Source organism: Capra hircus, chromosome 3, assembly GCF_001704415.2.
Source record: "Capra hircus breed San Clemente chromosome 3, ASM170441v1, whole genome shotgun sequence".
Lineage (NCBI taxonomy): Eukaryota > Metazoa > Chordata > Mammalia > Artiodactyla > Bovidae > Capra > Capra hircus.
The window spans coordinates 104,004,570-104,028,062 of record NC_030810.1 but is presented as its reverse complement, the minus strand read 5'-3'; the positions used below and the strand labels follow the sequence as shown (position 1 = coordinate 104,028,062).

General features: G+C 47.3%; 1 protein-coding gene across 1 annotated transcript in view; it reads right to left on the bottom strand.

Moving 5' to 3' along the window:
- Nucleotides 4,080–23,493, bottom strand: part of IL6R (interleukin 6 receptor) — a 55,026-nt gene continuing 35,612 nt past the window's right edge. Inside the window, exons 7-10 of the mRNA XM_018046192.1 lie at nt 19,241–19,284; nt 17,801–17,870; nt 13,902–13,995; nt 4,080–7,801 (exon numbers count right to left, since the gene is read on the bottom strand). Coding sequence (XP_017901681.1) covers nt 7,555–7,801; nt 13,902–13,995; nt 17,801–17,870; nt 19,241–19,284 — 455 coding nt within the window. The 3' untranslated portion in view covers nt 4,080–7,554. The remainder of the gene's footprint in view (nt 7,802–13,901; nt 13,996–17,800; nt 17,871–19,240; nt 19,285–23,493) is intronic.

The window sequence follows — 23,493 nt, the reverse complement described above, 5'->3', positions numbered from 1 at the left end:
AACCCTCCTGTTTTCACTTTCCCTGTCCCTTCCTTCCCTGACTCCCTAGACTAGATTAGTCACTTGGCTCCTGGAGACAGCAAGAGCATTTGCTTCCTAATTGCCTGGCTCAGTGAGTGAACTGACAGCATCTTTGGAAAGGGATTGGTCCTCTTACATCCTGGCATGGTGATGGAGTAAACATGCCCTGAAGGACTCAGCCCAGAGAGAACCACCTCTTCCAGCATGGTGATCATTCACCCTTTCAGACACAGCGGACGTAAGAAAGTTCTCATGCCATAAATAAAGCACAGTTTGGGGATTTCAAGGTAGTTCATTCAAGTATTGGTGGCACAGTAGTAAAGAATCTGCCAGCCAATGCAAGACATGCAAGAGAAGAGGGTTTGATCCCTAGATCTGGAAGATTCCCTGGAGAAGCAAATGGCAACCCATTCTAGTATTCGTGCCTGGGAAATCCCATGGACAGAGGAGCCTGGTGGGCTAGAATCCAGGAATCTTAAAGACTTAGCCATGATTTAGCGACTGAACAACAAACAACATTAAAATATACACCAAGGAAGCAACAGAACACCGGATCAATTACTCAGAGTTCAGAGGAATAGATACGGGACTGATACAGAAGGAGGGGAAGTGGTTTGGTTTCTGATGAAGGATCATTAACCGTAAGGAGCTATTTGCTGCCTCCGCCTCTGCGGCCCATCTCCTCTGCGGCTCCTATTTTGTGAGCATCGCTGAGGTCTGGTGGCCTCAGGGACACACCTTCATAGCTCAGACTCCCAGGGTCTCGGCTTCCGTGCTGATATATGTGACAAACCAGATGAAGACTCCAGGGCCATCTCCCCATGAGGGTGAGTGGGCCAGGCCCCCACCCAGCACAGGGGCAGAGCACCTAGCCTGGGAAAGGGGGTGGAAAGGTAGGCCCATCCTGGCGGTCACCAGGGGCTGAGGGGCCACACAGCAAGGGAAAGAGCACTGGCTTGGGGTCAAGCAGACCCAGGTTTAGGGTCTAGTTCAGCCTCCTACCCAGCTCAGGAGTCTTAGACCACTATCTTCGCCAATATGAGCCTCTGTGGTTGCATCTGTAAACTGGTGAAAACACTTACCTCTCATTAGGATGAGAAAGAATACCCTATTTGTGAAGCACATGGGGAGGGTCCATAAACAGCTGTCATTATTATTAGCTAATCTTAATATGCCATCTTGACCAAAAAGGGATGGTGACCTTCTGGATAACCAGCAGGCCAGTGGTGTAGCTCTTTGCTGTCCACAGGTTTTGTCCCCTGCTTAGGCCCCCAGTAACGTGTTACCATAGAACCTCGTCTCCCACGCTGCAGTCTCCCTCACAAAGACCCTCAGAGCTGGCGGCACGGCAGGAGAAACTGAGCACCTTACACCCATGTAAACAGACGCCCACTTTTGTGATCTGGAGGGTCTGGGGTTGAAGCCTGGGCGTCTTGTAATTCCTGGACCCATCCACAGACATGATCGCCTGAAATCTGGGGCCCCAGAGCACCCACCTCCTCATAGAAACAATCTGGGTCCACAGTCACCCTCGGGGTCCGGCACCACCTTCTCCAGACCGATCTGGAAGCCCTGCTGGTTGTGGTGACCCCAGTGTACACCACGTGCACCTGTGCCCTGCAGGGTAATGAACACGCTGTCCACACGAGCAGGTGCTGCTGACACAGTCCTCCTCCACCTTTCCCCCCTCCCTTCATCAGTCACTGGGGACAGACCCTAGAATGTCCCAGTTACACTGAATGGTACATTTCATCATTTCAGAACCCTCATTGTTCAGCATATGCATTTAAAAACCAAAATAGGGGACTCCCCTGTTACCCCTGCGGTTAAGACTGTGTGCTACTGCCAATGTAGGGTTCAATCCCTGTCAGAGCCCTAAGATCTTACATGTCGCTCAGCATGGCCCCCAAAATTAATTAAATAAAAAACAAAATAGAATTCAACTGTCCTCCCGATAAATTTCGTTCTTTAAAAAAATCATGAAGAAGTAAAGTCGTTCAGTCGTGTCCGACTCTTTGCGACCCCATGGACTATAGCCCACCAGGCTCCTCCATCCATGGGCTTCTCCAGGCAAGAGTACTGGAGTAGGTTGCCATTTCCTTCTCCAGGGGATCTTCCCAACCCAGGGATTGAACCCAGGTCTCCCACATTGTAGGCAGACGCTTTACCAAAATGGACTTGTGGTTGCCAAAGGAGAAGGTTGTGGGGGAAGGAAGGATTGGGAGTTTGGAATAAGCATCTTAGTTCCCCAACCTGGGTCCTCCACAGTGAAATCAGAGTTCTAACCATGGGACCATCAGGGAATTCCCAGAAGCAAACTATTATTAATATATAGAGAGAATGGATAAACAAGGTCCTCCTATACAGCACAGGGAACTATATTCAATATTCTGTATAAACCATAATGGAAAAGAAAATGAAAAAGTATGTGTATATATATAACTGAATCACTTTGCTGTACAGTAAAAATTAATACATCATTGCAAATCAACTATACTTCAATAAAATAAATTTTTCAAAAAAAAATAAAACGCAGCTTCTCATCACACGATAAACTATTTTCTTTGTGGACATTCGGCAGCCTTACTAAGCATTTTGAAGTTACCTGAGAAAAAGAAACAGCCTAATTGAATACTGCATATTCCCATAGTGCGAGTGTTTCGGGATCTTAGTGAAAAATCTCACTGTACTCATGTTTGGATAGTCACTGAAAATTGCTGGTGTGAAATAAGATGTGGCTGAGGTTGTTCTAAGGTTGTTTTAAGTAACACACATCAGCAAGAAGACCAGAAGTTTCGCAGAGGGACCAGGGGGTGGTCAATATTTGAAGGGTCGTGCGGGGCTGGCTCCCCTGCTCAGGACTGTTTACATGATATAACCACTCGGTCAGCTCACCCAGCCAGCCCACCTGGCCACTACCCTGCCTGAGAGGCTGCCAGGCCCAGCCCAGCCCTTGGCTGCTCGGACCAGCTTCAGGCCTTCCAACAGCACGCTTCTGCCATGCAGAAAGGCACCATAGTTCCTGCCTCTGGCCTGTGCTTCTCACAGACACGGGGGAAGGTTTGGTGTCCTTCTGCATCAAAAAATAAGGAAAGCGGTTTCCTTAGTGGTCATTCCAGTAACTGAGTGTTCCTTGCCATTCTCTACAGGATCCCCCATCTGCTCTCTCATTTCTCTCTTCTGGAAAGAGCACCATAGCCTTACCAACCTAACAGTGATGCGGTGAAGAGGGGGGCCCACCCTCTTCCATTTCCTGCTCCTTACACTCACTCCCACACCTTCTGTGGGGTCCACACAGCCAAGCCACCATGGGACATCTGTTTCCTGCGTCACTTTCTGCAAGACAGGGACCAACCTCGCAAGAAACCGTGGCATCCTCAAGGATGGGCCCCATAGGTGTGGTCGGTCGTGTGGCTTTCTTTTGATTCCCCAGGGGTTGGGGGGCTGCACAGCAGGGCCTGGCACTTCAGCTTTCGGACTGAGTTACACAATTTCCAGGTTTCCATGCAGTTTCCTCCTCCCCAGCCCTGAACTGTTTACACAGCAACTCTTATCCACAGAGCATCCACATGAAGGCTTTCCTCTGTTTGGAAGATTTGGGATGGCAGTGTCCCAAGGTTTATGGAAGATCCTTTTCAACAAGGGACAGATGCAGCCTGATGATGGAGAGGTTCAGGGTTGACTTGTGATTCCGTTAACAACCCCTGTTCAATAAACAGTCTTCTGATGAATAATGGCCCTTCCTTTTCCTTCCCCCCAGCTCCATCACCTGATAATGGTGTAAAAAAGGCCAAAGCACCTACGCCCTTTCCAGAAAGCCCAGGGCTCCTTTGGGGAAATAACTTTCAAAATGAAAGTCTTTTAGAAATTGCAACTTATTTCTTAAACTCACCTGATTTTTTTCCAGAGGTAATTTAATCCTGCATTAAGGAAAAGTTCACCCCCCAAATGGTTCTCCTTGACTTTAAACCCATGTTTCTTCACCCCTTTCCCCGAGTAACCATGCAAGTCTTTCCTTGAAAGGACCCAGGCGCCAAAGCATCATTATCTCCCAGGCATATTTTTTAGAACTTCTTTATTTCAAACACTTACAATTTTCATTTTAAATGCAAAATAGCTGATAAAAAGAAAAAACACTGAAAAAAATTATACTGACCCTTTGCCCCATATACAGACATCACCAGCCTTTGGTATTTGCTTTCAGATAATTAGGTTTAAAAAAAAAAACAACAACCAAACTTAAAACTATTATTTCTCTCCAGAAAAAAATAAAGTTGAGGTATTCTATTTAACAGATGTGTGCTCTCTATCCAAATACGGTTTCTCTATTAATTAATAGCCTTGCTACACGCTGTTCCAATCCTTTCCTTCTGAAGTAGATCTGCATTTGAGCATATGTTCATACATCTGACAATGTTCCTTAATCATCATTAAGGTTGCCATAGAAACTTGCTGGTGCTGGAGCCAGGCTACACGGAGGACGCGATGCTAGAAGGACCTTTTGGGGATGCTCGGGAGTGTCTGGCACAGAAGTGGAGCCAGCTTGGCAAAAGCCCTTCTGCCAACTGCTGCATGGGAGGCTGGGATCCAGGGCTCATGCTCCCAGGGACCACCAAATTAAGATAAATTCTTACCAACTCAATGTGGAGCTGGGTGTCAGACTCCTCCCCAACTGGGGCAATCTTAAGTGCCTTTGATGAAGCGATATAGCCCAGGACCAAAGCAGCCAGGCAAGACATTCCTGAACATTCTACAGGAAACCCACAAACCATGATCACCCCCAGTCTGTCCCACTGAGCTCTGCTGAGCCGAGCTCTGCTCCCCACCAGGTGGGCTCCCAATCCGTTCCAGGAGCAGATTCCACCCCTTATAATGGTGTTTCCTTCCCTCAGGGACAGCAGACAGATGACAGAGACTGGGGTGAGCCCAGAGCCTGGCAAACAAACTGCCAAGGACAAGGTTCCATCAGGGCAAAGGGCTTTGCAGAAACAGTCAATGCTACTTCCTCGACACTTAAAAAAACAAAATTTTTTTTCATTAATGCTACAAGAATTAATGACCACTTTAACTGAAATCCTGAACTAGCATATTTTCAATGTTTCCCACCCAGCAGGATAAGCTGTCCATCTGTAACAAAAAACTGTCGCTGGGCTAACATTTCCTTCTGGCTGTGTAGCAGATTGCTACAGGTATTAGGTGAGTAGCATCACACGCGTGCTGCAGAAACACAGGTAAGAACGACCTGTGAATTGAAACACACATTCACTGACCATAGATTCAAAGACAGAGAGAGCGTGGGGTGTATACCTATGTACACCGAGCAAGAGAAGACAAATATTTTTCCTTCATCTATACTAGCTTATAAAAAAATAAAGGAGGGGGGGGAGGCAGTTCCGTTCAAATAATAATGAAAGCAATAACAATTTGGAGATCAAAGCTGCCTAGCTCTCAGCAATCATGAGCTATCTGGATTTCACATCTTCCACCAGCACCGCCGCCTGGCTCTGCTAATATTACACGTGGGTAAAACTTTGTCAAGAGTTAACTGTGGGCAGAGAATCATCCTGTCTCATGCAGATTCTCATTTTCTATATTTCCCTTTAACAGCATTTTTGCTGGTCTCGGTCACGAAAACTTGAGAGAAAAACAAAACAAAACCGCCTGCCTCACTTTTGTCAACTTCAGATTAGTTGCCAAAGGCAGCAACAGACTCTGAAATTTACAGCCAAAGCCAGCAATGAAAGTCACCACGTAGCCCAACGTCATAACAGTTTGAGCCTGGCAAACAGTAAACAAAACATGATCACTGCTGTCCTTTTCCCACCTGTCTGGTGCTGGTGGTGGTTCTTCTAAAACGGGAGACTACTAGAAAAGTGTTGTGGTCTGGTACATTTTTAGTGGTGGGTTACACGACTGATTTTAATCACAGCTTCTTTCTGGGACTTCCCAGGATACTTGAGGGTGCTTGTCTGGGTAACCACTAACTTCACTGAATTTTCGAAGCCTAGACAGAAAAGCACACTGCAGTGGTTAGCGCAGCGTCACGCCTAGGCGTTCAGTCGGTGCTCCAATGCTAGGGGAACTCAATCACATTCAAGGAACTAACTAAAAAGAGGAAGGCATCAAGCTTAGGATTTTTTTTTTAATGAACCTCGTCGGATACCGGAGGATTCGTGGCTTTCAGTGGTGGGGATTTTCAGCTGACCTGCTGAGTAATCGTGGGAGGCTGGCTTCCCAGCACTGTGACCTGGGAGCTGGACACCATTTCCTTCTCGACCGCCTGGGGGAGTAGTAACAAGCTGCCTTTTCCGCTAAATTAGAAGAGAGGCAGAGTTGTTTTTTCTCTCTCTTTCTTTTTTTTTTTTTTCAATTTTTAAGGCAAAAACAAAATTTAGAAAAGAGTCTCTTCTCTTATAGGGGAAAATCTTTTCTCGTCCTTGGTCACTTGATTCAGTTTTGTGCTAAACAATGCCACTGTGCCTTTCCTCTGTTATTTATATACTGACTCTCAACTGATACTGGATGCTCTACCCTCTGAAGATAAAAGAGTCAGCAGTTTTTTAAAAACCTAATTAAAATCCATTCTTGCCAGGTTCTTTTGTCTTTTTGCATAAATATTATCTTCCCTGGTTGCTCAGGCTCAGTTGAAAACAAAATAAACAAAGCTGGAGCAAGGCAATGTTGATTTCACAACTGGCAGATGCCTTCCTGATGCCAGTTCTCCTTTCGGGGAGCTGGGGAAGTCGGGGAACCGTGTGCAGAGGCCTCCATCCCCCTCAGCAATGCTACTACAGATAAGCTTGGAGACCCTGCCCCACTCCCCTCCTTCCTCTCCTGAAGTCCTGGGATCCAAAAAGGGAAATCGAGCCAGTGCACTTGCTTCTGGATTCAGCAAGTGCCTAGGACGACCATTCACATTCAGAAAATGCTGATGAGGAACTAATTATAATTCCATTTCAAACCATCAGGCCCTGAGATACTATCTGCCCCCACTTCTGCTGCAGGGAAAGAAAAGCACAAGAGACCTCCCCCCATACTTAGGCCTAGAAAAAAAGGAATTTCGAAGGCACTTGGGTTTCTAGAGTTTGCGGTGGGTGAAGACATAAGCGACTCGGGGAGTCTGGCTGGAAATCCATCCCACCTGTCTGAGGTTGCAGCTCCTCGTGGTGGGCGGGAGTGCGCAGGTGGCCAGCGGCTCATCCACACCAAAGCTGGGGGCAGTCCCAAACCTCCCCAGTCACCCAGCTCTGCCCACCTGAGTGGCCAGTAGAGTCTTGACACCCGTCTCTTCACAGGGGCCTGAGTTCACTCTCACCCTGTAATCAGGGCATTGGGGTCAGGGTGATTCAAAACTAAACAAACACAGCAAATCTTTTTTTCACCCAGCGTAGAATTTTCTGTGAGGCGCTTCTGTAAAGGTGAAGCCAGAGGCCCCAAGTACCTGAGATAAGCTGGCATGGCAGTGAGGAGCAACTTATGCTAAGCATCCACACAGTCCAGGGGCCTGACGCCCCAGGCTGCTAGGCCTACCCATTATCTGGGGAAGAAGTAGCCTCTGTTGCTGACGTCATAAGGGCTCCCAAGGCCCTTAGCATCCGGTCGGCTGTTCCTCGATGCGTTGTCAGATTCAAGGCTGCTGGGGGACACCGGTGGGGAGATGAGGGGGACAAGCGCTGGGGTGGGCTTGGGCCTCTCAGGGACCAGCTGGCCCAAAGAATACGGCGGGTGTGCACTCGTCTTGCCTTCTTTCAGAGCCTGCAGTTTCCCCGTCTTGTTGAACCTTCACAGAGACACACAAAGACAAACCACGCAAATGTTGAGTTCCTGCTGTGGTAAACCCAAGAGAAAAACACCAACAGCTGGCTGCCCTGGTGGGCTGGCACTCTTGGGTCTCAGCTCCAAGGACTGATAACTATTCATTGGCTGCTTTCTGTCACTAGGAACTACATAATCCTCTGAAGAGCTATCAAAAATACCCCAAGGGAATAGGTATGCATGGTGGGTCCAACTTACCAATGGGGAAACTGAGGTTTTCAGTGCCTCTTTATAGCACCTGAGAACCTAATTTGTCCTTTGTTCTGCTGCACTCAGACGGTAAGGAATCCATCTACAATTCAGGAGACCTGGATTCGATTCCTGGGTACATAAGACTCCCCTGAAGAAGGGAATGGCAACCCACTCCAGTACTCTTGCCTGGAGAATCCCATGGACAGAGGAGCCTGGCAGGCCATACAGCCCATGGGATCACAAAGGGTCAGACACGGACATGACTGAAAGACTAACACAACCGTAGAGGCAGCCCAGAGGGACACGTTCAGTCTCAAATCTATTTACTCAAAAAAGAGAGACAGTATTCTTTCAGTGGGGAAGGAAAAGGACTGTCCTGCTCCCTCAACAGCCCTCCTTCGCTTCTGGCTTCCAATATGCTCATAGTCCCCAGTTCTCCCTACGCCCCGGGTCCCCTCCCACCACACTCGCCCATGCACACAGCCTCGGCCATGGGCACCACTTGGGCACGGGTGACTCATTTGACAGGAAAGTCGATGTTAAACAGGAAGGAGATAGACATCTCTCTGATCACAGCTTCGTTCACCCTGCTCCACTCTGGGCCCAAAGCCAGGGCTCAGTAACCGAGAAAAGTCACTTGACAGCTCAAAGAAAGATGAGATGGTGATAGCAGTCTTCAAAGGTACAGTCAGGTCTCCTCCCTGCGTTGATCGGGGCAGCCCATCTTCCCCCCGCTTCCCACTTTGTCACCTACTAACTTACTGCCCACTGACCCCAAAGCGGGAGCAAGGTGGTCTCTCTCAATTCTACCAAATGTCAGCTACTTCAGGAAGGGCTGGGAGGGGGAAGGGGAAACCAGCATCAAAAACAAGGTTTGGGGATTTTCCTTAGGTTTCTTTTTATATCGACAGGCTATTCCTGTCCTTGTTATGATAAATAATTGATAGCTGGCTCCAAATATGCCATTGGCTCTTAGCCTGTTATCCAAATGGAACAAACAGTCTGCAGAATGTGACTTGGGCTTCGCCATTCAGGCACTGCACAGGAAGAGAACACAGCAGGGGGGCTTACTGGAGCTATGCTGGGTTCTTGGGTGGAATCCTCCTCTCTCATGAGAGAACTGAAGACAGAGTCATTACACTCTGGATTTCAAAATATTCGGACCCTCTGATCCGAGATTTCAGCTTCTGGGAATATACATATCCTCAGGAAAGCACATAGCTATGGAGAAAGCTTTATGCACAAACATGTTCAACACAGTCTCGTTTATAAAAGCAAAGCAACAGTCCAACTACCCAGTAATAGGAGGTTGGTTAAGTGATCTTGGGTATATCCATCTAACGGAGAAGTGATGAAAGTGAGGTTTATAAAAAATTTTAATAAGAAGAAGTGCTTATGTTATATAACTAATGCTACATTTAAAAGGCAGGATTCAGAGTTATGGATACAGAATAATCATGGTTCTGAAAAACAAACCCTGGTGGTCCAGTAGTTAAGACTCCTTGCTTCTTATGCAGGGGGTACGGGTTCAACCCCTGAATGGGTAACCATCATGTCACATAGCCAAAAACAAACAAACAAACGAGAGACTATGCAGAGGAAAAAGACTTGGAGAAAATTCATCTAAATGTCAAGTGCTCTTGATCTGGGTGTCAACTGCATGGGTGTCTTTGTGGAAATGCATGGGACTGTACATGTGTGACATCTGCGCTTTTCTGTATGTTTGTCAGACTTTCACATTTTAAAAATTTAACAGTGGCTGTCTCTGCTTAATGTGTGATTTTTCTCCCTTCTTGCTTTGTTGTTCCATCCCCAGGTCGTGTCCAACTCTTCGAGACCCCATGGACTGCAACACACCAGGCTTCCCTGTCCCTCACCATCTCCTGGAATTTGCTCCAGTTCATGTCCATTGAATCAGGGATGCCATCCAACCATCTCATCCTCTGTCACTCTCTTCTCCTGCCCTCAATCTTTCCCAGCATCAGGGTCTTTTTGAATGAGTCAGCTCTTCGCATCAGGTGGCCAAAGTATTGGAGCTTCAGCTTCCGCATTAGTCCTTCTTTGCTATTTGTCAGTATTCAGCAAGCTGCTGATATTTAGGAAATCATCCTGTGTCACAATTTTTGTTAAGTTTCTATTGATGTTACTTAACCCATATGGAAAGCAGTCTCTGTCCTCAGATTTTTTTCAACAACTGGATGGATAACTGAGAAAGATGAGCTTTTCTTCTTTCGAACTATTTTGAGGAGTGAATGAGACTTTTTCAGCAAATCACTAAGCTCAAAGGGGACTTAGAAACCTCTGGGCCTGTGGTCCGTCCAAACCTGGTACTGCCCTGTCCTTGGCAGGTGTCTGAGCACTGCCTGGAAAATTTCATGGACAGAGGAAACTTGCAGGCTACAGTCCATGGGGTCACAAAGAATCGAACACAACTGAAGTAACTGAACGTGTACGCAGCAATATTTTGTGTTAAGAAAAGTTTCTACAACTAAAAGAAAATTTTTAAAAAACACTTTAAAAACTTAAAAAACACTTATAATTAACCACGGGGATGGGAGAGTGTGATTTTAAAATATTGAAATGACACAATACATTCAATACAAAATGATTTAAATCATAGGCATATATATAGGAAGTCCTCATCTAATGGTGTTAGCCATTCTAAATAAATGTGGAGAACAATAACTCTCTGCTATGAAAATCCTATTTTCCCAGTGCCTGATGGCATAAAGTAGAGAGATATAAATGGGGGGCACGCTGCGGCACAGGAAGTACAGTGGGGAGAATGGCCCTTTTAAGTTACAACATCCATTTAAAAAGATAGTACACCTTCTTCAACAGCACACTTAAATTTTTAAAAATTGTCACTGATATTGATGGAAAAATACTTAGGAAAATACTGTGCTTTGCTTGAGACACAAAATAACTGTACTAAAAATAAAAAGATGGGGTCACAGGTTGGTGGGCTTCACTTCCTCCATCTGCCTCTCATTCCACCCGCTGTAACAATCTGGCCGCCCCAGTGGTCATGGTGGCCCAGCCATTCTGGCACCCCAGGCTCCCACAGCGTCTCTTGAAACTCATTTTTCTCTAGCTGCACTGGGTCTTCGTCGCTGTGTGTGGGCTTTTCTCTAGTTGCAGGGAGCAGGGGCTACTCTTTGTTGCTCTGCACAGGCTTCTTTTTGCGGCGGCTTCTCTTGTTGCAGAGTACAGGATCCAGGGCTTACAGGCTTCAACAGTTGTGGCACCCGGGCTCAACAGCTGCGCTTCCCGAGCTCTAGAGCACGGGCTCAATGGTTGTGGTAGACAGGCTTCGTTGCTCTGCGGCGTGTAGGGTCTTCCCGGACCAGGGATCGAACCCATATCTCCTGCACTGGCAAGGGGGTTCTTTACCACTGAGCCACCAGGGAAACCCCTACTGATTCTCTTTTCTTGACATGGGGGACTTCGGAAATAGTGTGATTTTTCTACACATGATCTTAGCCAAAAGGTCGAGAAGCGATGTGTGATTTTTCATTGTTTGAAATTAACTGGCCTCTTTCCAAATAAATTACCCTTATATGGGAGGATGGAAACTCATCAGGCTAGGAAATAAATAACTGCTATGTTCTCTGCACAGGGCACTGTGACTTCAGGGACTCTGGTTGTGTAGCAACCAGCCAGTGTATAAGCACCATCAGCACATTAGCAAACTAGGTCTGTGATGAGCACTGTGGCCGATACCCAGCTTAACACTTCTCTCCTAGAGGTTAACAGCACAGCAAGAGAGCACCACTCGTTAGGGGGGCCACTGGCCAACCGTGGACGTATAGGACCAGGCCCACGTCTGAGCTGACTGCAGGCTGGTGCAGTGGGCAGGCACTCTTGGGACACGAGTCCTTGTCCTGTCTCTGCTATTAACAAAGAATGTGTTCCTGGGCAGGTCAGCTCATTGCTGTTGTGTCATTTGTAAAATTCAAGAGTTTGACTAAATGACCCCTAAGGCCCTATCCAAGAAGTGTAAGCTGTGAGTTTGAACCCTAGCCTCCTCACCCTTACTAGCTGTAATCACTCTTCTTTCTTTCAGCTTTAATTTTCTCACCTGTCAAGGGGAAATCATAATCACGATATTTACTCCACAGGGCCTGTGGTGGGTTATGATAAAGACCTTTTGAAGCCCCAATGATAAAGAAATAAAAAGAGAACACAGAAGTACGTGTCTGAGGTAAGGCAAGGAATCCCCCAGAACAGGGGTCTCCAACCTCCATGATCTAACGCCTGATGGTCTGAGGTCAAGCTGATGTAACAGTAATAGAAACAGGGCACAAAAATATAACGCACTTGAGTCATCCTGAAACCAGCCCCCACCCTCTGGTCCATGACTGTCTTCTACAAAACTGGTTCCTGGTGCCAGAAAGGTGGGGGTCCACTGCTCCATAGGGTCTCTGGTGGATTATGAGAAAGTCCATTTGAAACCCAGATGATATAGATACAGAAAGAAGAGGTGTCTGACGTGAGGCAAAGAATCCCTTAGAAGGGAGCAGGAAGACCTCTGAAAGCTGGCAGGGGCCCTCTCTGGCCCAAAGGTATAAAAGACAGTGAGTTCTTGGCTCTTCCAGGGAATTACTCTTTAAGAACCTTATCTTCTGCACACCCTTGGAACAGCTTGCTTGCTACTTCATTGAAAAATCAAAGCAAAACAACCCCAAACACAGTTTGAGTTGTTATCTTCCTCATCTTCCAACCCAGACCACCTTGGTGGCTGAGCTATTCTGGGGTCACTGTGAGACTCCAATGAGCTAGAATGTGGAAAGCTGTCTGCCAAAGTCTTACCCCTCCTTCCCAAACACCTCAAAGACCACCTCTCATAATCACGGGGTAGAAACCTTGCAAGTTACAAACAAGGGAAAAGACGGGAAAACCAGAAAGAAATAGGATGGAATTTCTTCTCTCCTTATATGATCATTGGAATTTACCACCATCTGAAGCCAGAGCCCAGCCTCATTTCCTTTAGGGCTTCAGCATATGCAAAAGTGCCTGTTCCTGCAGTAAAATCGTGAACACTGGAAGTTTTCTTTATTGCCCATTCTCTGGGAGCACTGTTAGGAATGCAAGCTTGGGAATGAGTGGAGAGAGACTGGGATGATTAGGCATGGCACTACAGTGACCAGAGTGCCAACCAAGCCCTCACCACGACTGGAGAGGGGCACCAGGATAGGACATTTAAAGGTGACCCACTAGGTCTGCTTATTTTAAAACACAGAATATCCCCAAGGAGGTAGTCTAGCCAGGCACTTCAGAGGTACCCGTGCACTTCTGCTGCGGTGCTTCTCAAGTGGCACTTTACTCATTGTAGACTGTGGCTCTTAGGAGAGGAAGGGTATGTTCATATTGCAATCCCAGAGCCTAAGGTGTTTCTTCAGTGTTTAACACACACTTTCACAACCAGGCTTTCCTGCCTCTTCTGCTCCTTCAGGCCACTCCTTCTCAGTCCCTTTCTCAGCTCCTCCTCTTCACAATATTCCAGTCGTACTCCACAGATGACATTTTTGGCCCCATCTTCTCCTATGGCCCCAACTACCACCTGCCTGGTGGCAATGATCTGAATGGCCTCCCAAACTTGCCCACTTGGGGTTTCCCCAATGGTTCCAACACGTAAGCCTTGTTCTTCTACTTGGTTGTTCTGCTTAAGCCAGAAACTTGAGGGTCCGACTTGATTCCTTCCTCTCCTTCGTCCTCCCCATCTAAGCTGTCCTCAGATCTTGTCCATTCTGCCTCTCGAATATATCTGGACTCCACTCGGGGCTCTCCAGCCCAAGGCCACCCTCCTAGCGCCGGCAAGGCTGGATGTGAGGCCTGAGATTGCCGCAGGGCCGCCGCGGGGCCCTTCTCACCTCAGGATGACGCAGATGCAGAGCAGGGTCCCGAAGGCCAGGCTTCCTCCAGCCACCAGGAACGCAGGCAGTGGCACCAAAGTAGAATCTGGCACTAGGGAAAAAAAAGAAAAAGTGAGAGGGAGAGAAAGAAGAGGAGGAGGAGGAGCAGAGGAAAGAAGGGGGGAGAAAAACAAACCACTCAACAAAACCTCAAAAGAACCTCACCCCTAGAGGAGGAAACAGCCCTGCCTGACAACCTTGCGAGTGTTCTGGCCAAAGCCAACTCCAGAAGGTCTCCCCCAGCGCAGTCTGACAGACCCCAGGACACCACCACTTGGCAAGAGATACACCTCCAGCTGAGAGCTTCTGAGTGCCTGCGGCCAGCCACAGACTCCCACTCACTTTCAAAGCAGCTTTTCTAGTGGCACTCAGCTGGCCCCACAAGGCACAGGGGAGTGCAAGAAGCAGAGCCTTAGGGGACCTCATTGACAGCAGCTCCTGGAGGCTCAGATGCTTTAAATCAAGCGTTTGGGTGCAGCTGCTCCCACTGGATCATCACGTCTCACCTGTCTCCCCAGTTGGTACGCAAGCCCCAGCCATCTGAATTTCAGTCCCTCTTTCTCACGCATATTCCGTCTCCTGTACACGCATTCTCTTCTCCCCATATTCCCTCTCCTGTACACACATTCTCTTCTCCCCCAGAATGCTCGTCCACCCTTGCTGCACCCCTTTCCCTTTGCTGGCCAGTCCCCCTGCTTGGCCTTTGAATCTCACATGAGATGATGGCACTCCCTTTGAGAAGTGATCCTGCTCCACGCTGGCCCGCCTTGCTTATTCCCCCAGCTCCACCTCCAGCCTAAACTCCCTGAAAGCAGGGACCATGTGTGTCTTTTTCACTTTTAACATTCCAATTCCTCACGTGGTGCCTTGCACAAAGCAGGCCCACCAAAATGTTTCATTGAATGAATGCGAAAACAAACTAGCTTCACAAACAACCATGTCGTTTCCAGAAAAAAGTCCTTCCCAAGGCTGCCAGAGACAGACCCTGGACTAGACAGAGAGTAGTCTAAGCAAAATCATCATTCCCTCCTGCTGAAAATGCAGATACTTACAGTCTCATGGACTTCGGATTCAGGCTCTTCCACCCTAAATGGAACCCACTGCTGATAAAGACGTGATGCCAGTCATCACTCCTCGTGTCTAGTAGATGCAGGCTTTGCCTTGAGCCCAAACTGGGGGTGGGCACTGACCACAAGGACAGGTGCCTCCCAGTGCGTCCCACGTCTCTTGGCAGAGACGGCCGTTCCGTGTATGCTTGGCTTACTCTTTCACTAACACTTCATCATCTTTTGTATTTTTCCCTTCATTCATTCAACAAATATTTACTGAGTGTCACGTGCCAGGCTTTGTTCTAAGCCTCATGGATACAGATAGTGGGATGACAGAAAGACTCCTGGCTTCCTGGATCTTACAGTCTGATCAAGGGAGACAGACAAACAAATACGTATCTAATAAGATGTCAGCACTGACAAAGGAAATGATGGAAAACAAGGCGTAGAAAGGGGAGGGTGACAGCAGAGGGTTCTGTCAAATTGGGTGATTGGGAACAGCCTCCCTGGGCCGGCGGGCATTTGAGCAGAGGCCTGGATGTATGAAAGGGCTGTCCAAGGGGAGGTTGGGGAAGAGCATCCAGGCAGAGCAAGCAGTGGGTGCAAAGGCCATGAGGTGAGCACGTGTGGAAGTGAGGAAGGCAGAGCGGATGAGCGAGAGAAAGGAGGGGCTGAGACCTAAAGATCAGGGCCTGACTTCAGGGAGACTAGGGCCTTTGTTAGGCCTTTGGCTTTTACTCTGGGAGACAAGATGGTGTTGAGCCAAGAAGAGCTTAAATTTGTGTTTTAAGAGTCATTCTGGCTTTTGGCTGGAAAAGAGTCAGTTGGGGGTTAAGACAAAAGCCAGGAGGGACATCCAGTGGGTTACAGGCTGACTCCACGCCCCCAGTACAGGGAGTCCAAGTTCAAGCCCTGGTCAGGGAACTAAATTCTACATGCCACAACTGAAAAGAATCCAGGTGCCACGGCTAAGGCCCAGAATAGCCAGATAAATAAATTAAAAAATAAAAATAAATATTAAAACAGAAGACTAAAAGCCAACAGACCAGCAGGCAGACCCTAAAGTCGTACTGGAGAAAAGATAGCAATGGCTGGGCCAGGTGTTGGCAGTGGAGGGGGTGAGAAGTGGTCAGCTCCTGGACAAACCTCAGGATACAACTGGCAGGACCTGCTGAAGGACCGGGCATGGGATGAGGTATAGAAGAGGAAGCCTGTCTTACCCCCCTCAGCAACCCAGAGGATGTGTTGTCTTTACTGAAATGAAGAAGAAGGATGAGAACAGGTTTGGGCTGAAGAGGCGTGGAGGCATCAAGCATTCTCTTTTAGACACGTTAGGTCTGAGAGTTTTAGCAGGTATCAGGTGGACACGTCACCTAGGTAGCTGGATGCACTAGTCTCGCTGGATCTTCGTGGGAAGGTCAGAGATGGGGCTGTACATTTGGGAGTCATCAGCCCATAGATGGTCTTTAAAGACACAGGGCTGGATTGGACAGATCCTCGGTGAGAGTGGCTACAGAAGACTCAAGGGTCCTTCCTCCACAGTATCCCCTGAACTGCCTGTTGCCCCAACCTCCTGCTGTCCCACCCACATCATTCAAGGTTCATTCAAATGGCACCTCCTCTGTGAACTTTCTGTGATTCCCTCAGGACTCTAAACCCCACTTTGCTTTACCTACGGCTCCCTTTTGGCCACATTCCACTCTCTTCTAGTTACTGCTTTACTCTTTCCCAGAGCCTGCCCCCTGGGTGGGAGACTCCGGGAGAGCAGGGATGGGTTCGACTCCAAGTTCCCAGCTGTGCAAGCAGAGCTCAGCCTTAGGTGTTTGTCAGGTCCCCCTGAGTGTACTGCACCAGGTAGGGCTTTGCAATAGAATGGCAGGGCATGGGCAGCCAGGTATGGCAGGAATCTGCCCAGTTAAAGGTATGGAGGCCAAGGACTCCCTCAAAAAGCCTAAGAGCCATCAGGTGAATGCGTTCAGCTACTGGGCCTCCAGAGTCTGGACTCCATGAGTCCCATCCATATGTTAACAGTAAAGCAAACACAGGAGCTGGGATCTTTTCCTTCCCTTTTTTTTGGCTGTGCTAGGTCTTGGTCGCTGTGTGAGCTCTTCTGCAGTTGTGGCAAGTGGGGGTACTCTCTAGCTGCGGTGTGCAGGCCTCTCGTGGCAGTAGCTTCTCCTGCTGTGGAGCACGGGTTCCAGGGCACTTGGGCTACAGGAGTTGCAGCATGCAGGCTCAGGAGCTGTGGCTCCCAGACACTCGAGCACAGACTCAATAGTTGCGGTGTCCAGGTTGTTTCTCTGCAGCATGGGGGTTCCTCTAGGATCAGGGATCAAACTCGTGTCTCCCCAGTTGATTGGCAGGGGGATTCTTTACCAGTGACCCACCAGGGAAGCCCTGGTTGGGATCTTTCTCGACAGAAACGTTACTAAGGTTCCCTAGTCTTGCAGGTATAGGGAATCAGAAGCATTGGAATGAAGGCCTTCCCAAAGATTTATTTCATTCCTCAAAGGTGTATTTCATTACAGACGCTAGTAATTTTGTTTGTAGCACATTTATTTGTATTCTGGGCCAAATGTGACGTAGTTTACTGATTTATCTTACTCTTCTTACGGTCCCTTCAGTATATCTTAGCTAACAATATCAAACTTGAAAGTATAAAGTAATAAAAGACTATTTCTGCCATCAATCCTTTTCATTAAGCAGACCAGCCCTCTGCCAACACTTCCAAAAAGAAAGGACTTTCTGCTGAGACAAGTTCTTTTATGCCCCATAAGCAACAGAAACACAAAAATATCTAGTCCTTACCTGGAAAACTGGTTGTTTTTGCAGAATCTTTGGAGAAAAAAATTTCATTATCTTCAGTAGTAGTAGGTGCCTAAAAGAAACATTCCTCACTGTGAGCCTCTTTCTGCAGATTCCACCATCATTCAGGACCCAGCTCAGGCATTCTCTCCTCCTTCACCTCCTGCCTGATCCATCCATGGCAATCCTTTCTCTAGCTCGTGCACCTCTCCTTGTCTGACCCGTCACTCTCAACTTACTTGTATCTATAGCTCACCTACTCAGGGTGGGGACTTCTTCCCACATGTCTCTCCACCAGGAGCTTAAGGGCACATCCCTTCCACAGAGGAGATACTCAATAAATAACCTGAAACAGCAGATGTATTATGGGTCTGGTGCCAGGGCGTGGGTACTACCACTTACTGGGAAAAACTCAAGCTAGAATCTTGGATCCACCACTTACTAGTTATGCAAGGCAGGGGAAATTTCTTAATCCACGTGGGCATCAGTTTTGCTCCTTTGTAGGCATGATCATGGACTTCCCAGGTGGTGCTAGTGATAAAGAACCCGCCTGCCAATGCAGGACACCTAAGAGATATGGGTTCGATTCCTGGATTGGGAAGAGCCCCTGGAGGAGGGCATGGCAACCCACTCCAGTACTCTTGCCTGGAAAATCCCATGGACAGAGGAGCCTGGTGGGCTATAGTCCTTGGGGCCGCAAAGAGTCAGACATGACTGATCAGTACAGGCATGATCATCCGGGCACCCAAATCTTGGTGACCATAAGGGTCAAATGAGGAAGGAGATGCCAGGCTTAGAGCCTAGTGAGGCGTGGCAAGTTCTCAGCGTCAGTTCCCGCCACCCTCCAGCCCCGTGAGTATGGGCTTCACCCTGGAGCTGTTTCCGCTTGTCCCTGGACAGTCCTGCATCCAATATGGCCAAGATGCAAGACCCTGGCTCCTTCCCCATGCTGCCCAGCTCCAGGAGTGGCTGAGCCTCCCCGCTTAGCATTGAGGGAATTAAGGACCAGGAGAGGAGATGTAGTTGAATGGGAAATTGGATTACACAAGGATTTGTTAAGCAGCTTCAGAGGTAATCCTCTTTTCAGAAAATTATGACACCAGGAGTCCACAGGGGAAGAGCACAGATACACAAGCTAAGCTTTCGGGATGCCCAGAGGTTCAGAGATGAAACAGCAGCCACCAGACACACAGCTGCTCAGTGAGCCGGGCCAGAACCAGTCCACACTCTACGTGGCCTACATCACTGGGACGAGAGAACCGCTCTTCCCCTGCTTTACAGAGGTGTGCTTTACAGAGCCCCTGTGTTCAGACTAGTTGCTCACATCCACGTTTCTGGTAAGTGGTAAAGGTGCAATTGGAGTCAACTTCTGCCTGACACCAGCCCACAACCCTTAACTCTAGGTGCTGTTGCCATGACCCTTTTATAAGAACATGAGCTCACCTGTGTGGAGGTGGGCAGCTCGGTCGTAGTAGAACTCCTGGGCTCTGTGGATAGAAAAGTCATTATTAACGATTCATGAACGCTGAAGTCCCGACTGATAGAATAAAATTAACCATAATGAATCCTACGGGGAAAACGAGCAACTATCCAACCCTAAAGGACTAGCCGTATAAATTCTGATATAATCATACATTGCAATAGTCTTTAAAAATATCTCAGAAAATAACTAAGAATATGATATAATGTTAAATAAAAAATGTAAGACAAGGAAAAGTCCATATAGTGTGATCCAAAGTTTTCCATGCGGTGTGCTAAGTTGCCTTAGTCGTGTCCGACTCTTTGCGACCTCATGGACTGTAGCCTGCCAGGTTCCTCTGACCATGGGATTATCCAGGCAAGAATACTGGAGTAAGCTGCCATTTTCTTCTCCACAGGGATCTTCCTGACCCAGGGATCGAACCCATGTCTCCTGCGACTCCTGCATTGCAGGCAGACTCTTCACCACACAGACACCTGGGAAGCCAGTGTTATATGATATACCACAATATATATTCTGAATACTCATTGGAAGGACTAAGGCTGAAGCTGAAGCTCCAATAATCTGGCCACCTGTTGCAAATAGCCAACTCATTGGAAAAGACTGTGATGCTGGGAAAGATTGAGGGCAGAAGGAGAAGAGGGTGACAGAGAATGAGATGGTTGAATGGCATCACCAATGCAATGGACATAATCTTGGGCAAACTCCGAAAGATGGTGAGGGACAGGACAGTCTGTCGCGCTTCAGTCCATGAGGTTGCAAAGAGTCAGACTTAACTTGGCAACAGAACAACAATAACAAATATATATTCATACACAGAAAGAAACAAAAGGAAGGCTATACAGCGCCAGATAGAAGCACCATTAACATTTTAATCTCCTTTATGCCCCTTTTTCAGAGAAGGCAATGGCACCCCACTCCAGTACTCTTGCCTGGAAAATCCCATGGATGGAGGAGCCTGGTAGGCTGCTGTCCATGGGGTCATGAAGAGTCGGATATGACTGAGCAACTTCACTTTCACTTTTCACTTTCATGCATTGGAGAAGGAAATGGCAGCCCACTCCAGTGTTCTTGCCTGGAGAATCCCAGGGACAGGGGAGCCTGGTGGGCTGCCGTCTATGGGGTCGCACAGAGTCGGACATGACTGAAGTGACTTAGCAGCAGCATGCCCCTTTTTGCAATAAAAATATTTATCTAAACCACAGATTCTCTAGGACTTTGCTGGTGGTCCAGTAGCTAAAACTCCACATCCCCAATGCAAAGGGCTCAGGTTCGATCCCTGGTCAGGGAACTAGATCTCCTATGCTGCAACTTAAGATCCCACATGCTGCAACTAAGACCCGGCTCAGCCAAATAAATAAATATATGTTTTTAAATTATGTAACAACAGACTCTTACAGCCTGGATGGATTTAATATACTGTGCCCGAGAAGGGAGGTGGGCTGGGCACCCTTCTGGGCCCCTCCCCCTCCATGGGAACCACGTTGCTGCAGAAACCCCAAGGCTGCAGAAGGGCAAGTATCAAAGCGAGAACGCTGACACGAGGCCTGACTCAGCCGCAAACGTGGGCCCAAGGGACCAGGCACTGAATGCTCTGGAGTTTAAAATATTTTCTTTTCAGTTCTTCATTTTTCCATCAAGAAATTAAAAATACCACAGAACCAGTTTATACAAAGATGTCGAGCCTCCCTGAGTCAGGAGTAGAAAGACTAGCAAGGGGTTAGAGGAGAGGGTGACCCTTCTGCTCAGGAAAGAAATTTCCAGAAGGGGCGTGCCTTCCCCAGGAGGGGAAAAACACCACACACCAGCAGCACTGGAAGGGGCACAAGAGCGTGTTCACCCTCCACACTGTATGGAGAGCCCAGAAAGGGAAAGCAACTTGTCCAAGGTCACAGAGCAACTTAGCCCCAGATCAACCTTGGATAAATGGGAGGGACACAGTCTCTTATTCTTTTGTGTTCTCCCAGCCCAACCTAACAGGGAACAATTAGACTCATAGCAGGGGATGACTGAAGGATTAAAGGAGGGTGTGGGGACGCTAGAGTGAAAGCTAAAACCAGGAGACAGGGACAACTCTACATAGGAAATACGGTTGACCACGGATGGTGGTTCTTAAACCCAGACATGTTCAGATTCATCAGTAGTCTTTCAGGTCCAATCCCTGACCTATAGCCTCAGAATCGCCATGCTAAGTTTCAGCCATCAGGGTCTTTAAAAGATCCCTCAAACCCAGAAAGATATTTCAGGAAGAAAAGGAGACCAGTATACTTTGGACCCTCAGCTCTGACCCCCAACATGATATGAGGTCCAGAAAAGGATGTGTAACCTTTGGTGGCTCAGATTTCCAGAGATAAATTAGGAATTTTCTCTCAAATAACCCAGGAATGCTACCAGACTGAACAAAATTTTTCCAACACATAGTTGAGATTGTCTTACATAACAAGACTTTTTAAAAACCTCCCTAGATGACAATAATGTTAGTCTCTGAGTCGTGTCCAACTCTGCGACGCTATGGACTGTAACCTCCAGCCTCCTCTCTTCAAGGGATTCTCAGGTAAGAATGCTGGAGTGAGCTGCCGTTTTCTACTTCAGGAGAGATGATAACGGGAACCCCTGACTCAGACCATTTGTCCCCTGAGATGGAAGGTGTATTGCTATTACTAATAAACATTTCCATTTTACAGAAGAAACTACAGCTCAGGGGAAAATGAGTTTAATAATAATATTATTCATACTAACTGCATGCTAATAAGATATTGCTAGTACTTCTACCATTGACCTTGGTGGACGCTCACTCCAGTTCCAAGTGGTTCTTTGCCTACGTGATGTTCATCATATCTCACAAGGCAGGTACTATTATCACAGGTTTACAGACGCAGAGGCTCAGGAAGGCTATAAAACATTAGCAACAACAGAGAGCACTTTTTTCCGTTTAGACCAAAGTATTTTATATTTCCTAGTGTTTCACTGCAGCTAGCATGTGGAATGAAAGAGGGGAAGGAACTGGCACTCACTGGCTCCCATATGCCCCTGTGTGCCAGGAAGCAACAGGCTTAAGGACAGTGGCGGTGGTCACGAGACCACAGCAGCAACAACTATGACAATGCCTGACATTCACTGAAGACTTTTCTACGTGCCAGGCACCATCTTTCCTATAATACTTTACACGAACTAATTAATGTAATTCTCACAACAGTACTCTGAGTATTCTGAGATCAGCAATAATATCATCCTCACTTTACAGATGTGGAAAAGGAGACACAGGGAGGTTAAATAGCTTGCCTGAAGTTTTGTAAGAAATAAGTGTTAAAGCTTTCTGACTCCAAGAATAAACTTTTTTCCACTTTATTTAAAAAAAAAAATCGTCTCTAGATCGAACATTTCTCAAATTCAAGGACTGTATCTTACTCATCTTTGTGAACTCACTACATAACACGAGCCTGCATCTTGCTGAAAACCTGTGGAATTAGTAAAATTTCAATTATGGAAAATCACCTGAAAAAGACTGATACATTAACATCCAACATGGAGTGTGTCCCCATAATAATATTTCCAGATCAGACAATGTACTTTTATATTCATAACAAAGTGAATGAATGAATGACCATATCCAGCAAGTGAGGCTGAGAGAAACTACCTGTGAGTTTTTTCCACGAGTTTTTAAAACAAAAGACATATTTCTGTTGATTTAAAAATGGGTTTGGGTTTGCTTACTTGGGTTTTGGAATAGAGAAATTCAATACAAAAGATGGCAGAGGCCTTCATACCAGATCTGTAGTTTTGGTCAAGGCACTCAGCTTCTTTTAGACCTCGCTTCTTTGTTAGTAAGGAAGGGGGTGGCTTCCTTCTACACAGGGCACCTCAGATCACTGAAGTTTTCTGAACGAATGGAAAAAAGTGAAAGTGAAGTCGCTCAGTCGTGTCCAACTCTTTTCAACCTCCTGGACTGTAGCATCCCAGGCTCCTCCATCCATGGGATTGGCTGAAGGACCTAGCACGTGCCCAGCACACAAAAGCATCTGTTTAAAAACTGACTCTAAATTCAGAACACAGAACAGAAAACATTTTCTAACACAATACTTTTAAGTTGTATATTGAAAGTGAAAGTGAAGTCACTCAGTCATGTCCAACTCTTTGGGACCCTATGGACTGTAGCCCACTAGGCTCCTCCATCCATGGGATTCTCCAGGCAAGAATACTGGAGTAGGGTGCCATT